The sequence below is a fragment of the Centruroides sculpturatus genome, unplaced genomic scaffold (genome assembly GCF_000671375.1).
Source record: "Centruroides sculpturatus isolate CEXI.00-Female unplaced genomic scaffold, Cexi_2.0 scaffold709, whole genome shotgun sequence".
NCBI lineage: Eukaryota > Metazoa > Arthropoda > Arachnida > Scorpiones > Buthidae > Centruroides > Centruroides sculpturatus.
The window spans coordinates 437,339-442,762 of record NW_019384949.1 but is presented as its reverse complement, the minus strand read 5'-3'; the positions used below and the strand labels follow the sequence as shown (position 1 = coordinate 442,762).

Below are 5,424 nucleotides of genomic sequence, written 5' to 3'. Positions count from 1 at the left end.
TTAACTGATTGTGAAGTGACTTCAACGTCATGCTGTTACTCGTAAGCACGTAATGGTCCACGTAGTTATATGCTAATTTCTTAGATACTTATATGTGTGAGATCACAATAAATACACGTNTTCGATCGATTTATTATTTATCGGTCTACAAAGCAAGAGAAATCATGTTCAGAATAAATATATAGGTTCGACAGTGTTAGGTTATACACTCCTTTCCCTCGTAAGGGACGAAACACTACATGATGACACCCGACGTGGAATAGCCACGAGCAATGTGACTCGACGCGCTAGGCGTATCTTTAACTGATAACTTATCAGTTTAAGGCTTGCTTTTTCTTCAGTTTTTAATGTAAACTTGTAATTATACTTTGTGTGAATGTCAGACACATACACACAAAGCATAAAACATACACGGGGCATCCATGTCCGTTTATTTAGGCTATAGGACATACGAAATAAGTGTTGATGAAAAAAAGATCTAAAGATTTTATCATCTGTTACTAAAAAATAACATCTAATTGTTCATTCTTTGTAAAATTAGAAATTGGAAAGTCATTTTCGGGTCGAGAAAAAATCTCCATATTCCCCCACATATCTATATTGTTTAAACACTTTTTACAATAGATGTTCATTGATTAATATTCTGTTGGCGTAACGATTTTTACTTTCAAGCTTCAGGATTGTATAACAAAATAATGGAAAATTCCAGGAAATCGCATTATGGGACTAGCATTATCTAAATATATAAAATTACTCGTCCTGACTGACTGAATGACTGATTCGTCATCGCCCGGAGCAAACCGCTGAACCTAAAGAGGTAAAATTTTTCGAAATTCCTAGGCGGAGGGAAGAGGGAGACAATTAAAGCTTAACCGGAAGAACGGCTTTTACTGTACTATTTTAGATGCAAATTTTCGTTTTTAACTGCGTTTAATTTTCATTAAGTATGTGACCGGAGGGTCGGCACCTCATCGATGCCTTGTCAGGATGACACAACCGCGTCTCGGTTGACACGGAAACCTAACTATATCATGCGAGCGGTCGCTTAACGGAGCGATCAGATTCTGGATGGAGGGAGTGAGAGACAGAGAGAGAGCTTACAATAATTCGCGTGGCGATAAATACCTGGAGTTTGGTTGATTTTTGAATACTTGATAATAAGGTTCTTGAGATTAATAATCCAAGTTCTGGTTCTGGCGACGACGTCAGTCCAAGTTATCGTTAGTCCGAAGTTATATTAGATATGTTTGAATGGGGATCAAAGCTTACTTGTAGTAAAAGGACTTAGGGTTGGTATGCTTCTGTTTATTGTTTCTGAGGTTTTCTTTTTTGTTTCTTTTTTGAGCTTTTTTTGGGCACTTAAAAAGTACGGTTGGCGATGAAGTCAATCCAAATTGGAGGCTCATAATAAGTCCGGTTGGGAGCTGACGACTTCTGTTAGAGGAACAACTGCGACTGTCTCGAAAATTTGTTTGTAGCTATATTCATTTGACAACTTTAAAGGTAATAGGTCGGAAGATTAACTCCCAGGTGTGAAATTTGATACTTAGTCTACTCGATAAAATAGTATTGTTAACGATTTAGGTCAGGCTGTAGGTTAATAAACACAGCTGAGTCTCACAAGTACTTAGATGTATTAAATTGATAACATTTCAGACATTGTTATAAATATTTTTATATATTTCGATGTTTTAACCAAATGTTCGAACCGTTCTAAATTCGAATTTGTTACTGCATAGTGGTTCGATTATAGAACGATTACAATCGTTTCAGAAAATTGATCAAATTAAAAACATTTCGTTTGATTCTACGAAATTCTCATCATTCTCAACGGTAGGTGTTATATAACAATTACTATGGTTGTTGAAATACTGAATATAAATGGGGTTTACTTGCAAAAACTCTACACTTATACACAAAAATCTTTACATTATCAAAAGGTCACTTTGATATTAGTATTAATATCTATTGATAATTAAATAATATCTATGATTTATCTTACGAAGTGTCTCCTTTAAAATATGCAGGGATATCTTTATTCTATTAAGAGGATTATAATACAGGCTACGCCCCTCCTTAGTCTACTGAAGGGCATATCCCGAAATACTTCCCTGTTCATAGAATAGATATGTCTTTTCTTTAAAAAAAAATGCAGCTTTTCGTGGTATGATAGCTCCTAGAAAATAAAACTTGGATTTTTCGCGATAATCAAGATATTAAAATTTTTCTATTAGCTTATTATCTATTTTTAAAATATTAGTCATGCATATATTGTTTATACACTATTGTCGGAAATACTACAACTAACGTACAGTACAACAGACATGTTTATTGGAAGTAATAATAAATACCTTTTTGTTGTTTAGGATTTCTTCGAGTGAAATACGAATCCGAAACGAACAAATTATTATATCAGAAGCTCAGTTAAATAAAGTCCTCAGCAGGCATTTGGAACATCACATCACATATTTTGAAAATTCGAAAGTACTGTTTATGCCTTATCCAATCCGGACCATCAGACAATTCGTTAAGTAAGTTTTTCACGATACTTACCTTTCATTTAATTGCAATACATTGTCATATATTATAATTTATATTTTTTAAACAGTTATGTACAGACGGACGATCCCAGATTGAGCTCTATTACAAACGCTTTCGATCTGTATCATCTGAGTTCAAGATACGAGTTAGACCATTTAAGAAAGAAATGTAGATCATTTATCATTCGGAAAATAAACGTGAATACCGTGTGTTTAATCCACGATTTTGCACGTGAGATCGGTGATATGCTCATAACTTATTATTGCTGGCAAGCTTTCGACGAACACGGAGAAGTACTATTTACAACAGTCGACTTTAAGTGTTGTAAAATTGCAACAATTGATAGACTGCTATCTCGAGCGATATACGAATATGTCAGTAAATTGCGTTTACTCCGAGCCGTGTATCAGTGGAGCATAGAAGAAGTTAAAAGAAAATTGGGTTCAGACAACTTCCATTCGATGAATGAAGAATCGAAAAGGAATGCAATAAGAAATGTAATGGAACTATTTATTGGAAAAGTCAGATTTCTTGTCATGAATGAAGACGAATTGCAATCTTGTGTTTTTACAATGAACTTGTTAAGCGAAGTAGAAAAAAGTCATATCTGGCATGCTTTTAAATATAATTATTATTCCTTGTATCCCAGTTACTTCAGTCGAGAAACGAACAAGAACAAGCTAATTATTTATGTACGAGAACAAGCTAATTATTTTAGCTTGTTCTCGTACATAAATCGTGGAGATCCTTCTCTGGTCTCAATCAGAGAGATGAAAGGTTACATATATTTTAGCAGCGAAGTAGTTGTAAGAGAAGATTGTTTCGTCACGGCCCTTCGATTTCCGTTAAAGCTTAGCGAACGTTTTCCAATGTACGTATACGCGTATATTAACAATTTGGACAACGAACAGTTTCCGTTTGACACCGTTTGCAATTCAGAGGGAGTAGCAGAACTGCAAACGAAGTATTATCTAGAAAAATATTGGTCAATTCGTTTCTTTGCTTTCTTTTATCTCGCTGAAAATGTCGAACCCGATATCGAGTTTTCACCTGAACTGAGTTACTTTGTGAGCGACGAAGGAACAGATGCAAGGAGATTTGAAGACAAAATTCTAATCGGTGACAGAAACCTTATCAATAATATTTACTTTTCGGTTGATTTATATTTTTGAAGTCAAAAGTTTACTTGGAAAAAAGCGAAATCTGAACCAGAATATAATGTAAAGTTAAATTCGAATATGATTATTTGTTACGGGTATCACTGTAAAATGAATTTATTGGGTTTACGAAAAACAAAATTTAAATATAAAGTGCTTATTAATGTAACTTTTCTATGTCAAAAGTATATTGTCATTACACGAGTTGCTTATAATACAAAATTTAGTATTTACAAATATATCATTATTAATTAAGAACGTTTATAATTGTCAGCATTTGAATGATAATTTCGTACGTGACTTCATTTTTTATCGCAGTAGATGTTCAAGAAAAAAATATAATTACAATCTTACAGTATTAATGTTTTCTTTCTTCATGCTAATGACGATAGAAATATGAAAAGAAGAATTTTCGTCTAAATGGAAGAGCTATTCGATATCCACATTTGATTACAAATAATTAAACAGTAGCAATAATAAATTGTGTTGAGTATTTTTATGTGAATTTTATATACAAATAATGAATTTTCAATTTATAAATCATACATTTCCGAAGTTATATTGAATTATTCCAACAGAAATTCTTTTATTTAAATTAATATTTTAAATTATAATTAATATCTACAATTGAATTTCTGAAAAATGAACAAATTAATTTTCTATTATTTAATATTAAATTCTTGAATAAAATTTCAATATAAATATTAGAATACATGTAAATTACTTGTTTAAAAAATATTTAATTGCACAGAGCATGATTACATTGGTGTCCCGGCTAAGAAACACCCAAAATTTAATATTTTGTATAAAGCGCGCAATATAAATTTAATATAAATTAACTGATTTGTAAAATGTTTTCAATTGTTTTGTTGTTTAAAACATATATATTTATGGTTTTCTGAGGGAGGTAAACAACTGCTTTATTTTTAACACTCTTTTTCGGAGGAACGAATATGTGAACCTCTTTTTTCGTATCAATTATAGAGCAACATGATAGTCAAAAACGGGACCCTACGCATTAATTTTCCTTACTTAATTAACTTATCCACCATTTTGTATATTGGTATAGAAGACAGCGATTTCATAATCCACAGTTTTTGCATTACTTTTTCTTGTTTAATGCTCGTGTTAAAAAATGGATGATTTTAAAAGTTGTTCAAATTTTCTGTAGTAATTTCTATATTAAAATGTAAAAGAATAATTTTCCCTTAATTCTTATCTCGTTATTTTTGTTTTTTTCCTTTATCTCCTTCAACAATATCCTGCAACATTCGTGCATAAATTAGCAATAAGAACAAATACAGGTATACCTCGACTTACGTCGTTTCGAGTTACGTCATTCCCGATTATACGTCGTTTATCAAAAAAGTATATGGAAAAATAAAAACCGAGTTTAAGTCATTTTATTCCATTTTACGTCTGTCTGCCACAAATATTGAAGTCGTAATATCACTAGAAAAACGTTTAAAGCACATAAAATCATATTAAAATATATACTAGTATGTTCTGTATTTACAGTACACGCATTCGTAAATTTAGAATACTTTTTTCTGTACTATATTAAAAACTAAAATTTATTTGTTTGTAAGCTTAAAATAGATTTTTATTAACCATATATTATTAAAAATGCATTAATAAATAAAATACAAAACCAGGAATGGTAATTTATGGTTTAGCCTAGTGACAAGTAGATTCGGAGACAAGTAAATTCGACTTACGTCGTTTT

General features: G+C 31.6%; 1 protein-coding gene across 1 annotated transcript; it reads left to right on the top strand.

The window, feature by feature from the left end:
- The first annotated feature begins 2,399 nt into the window (after nt 1-2,399).
- LOC111632253 lies at nt 2,400-4,187 on the top strand. The gene is made up of 2 exons (XM_023376643.1): nt 2,400-2,531; nt 2,609-4,187. Exons 1-2 carry the CDS (start codon nt 2,494-2,496, stop codon nt 3,711-3,713), a joined length of 1,143 nt encoding a protein of 380 aa, XP_023232411.1. The 5' UTR covers nt 2,400-2,493; the 3' UTR covers nt 3,714-4,187.
- Nucleotides 4,188-5,424: the final 1,237 nt, after the last annotated feature.

Bases quoted from the DNA above. Each gene is read 5' to 3' on its own strand.
- LOC111632253 (XM_023376643.1), top strand. From the start codon at position 2,494: ATGCCTTATCCAATCCGGACCATCAGACAATTCGTTAA. The intron at 2,532-2,608 runs GTAAGTTTTTCA...TTTTTTAAACAG, and splicing joins ACCATCAGACAATTCGTTAA to TTATGTACAGACGGACGATC.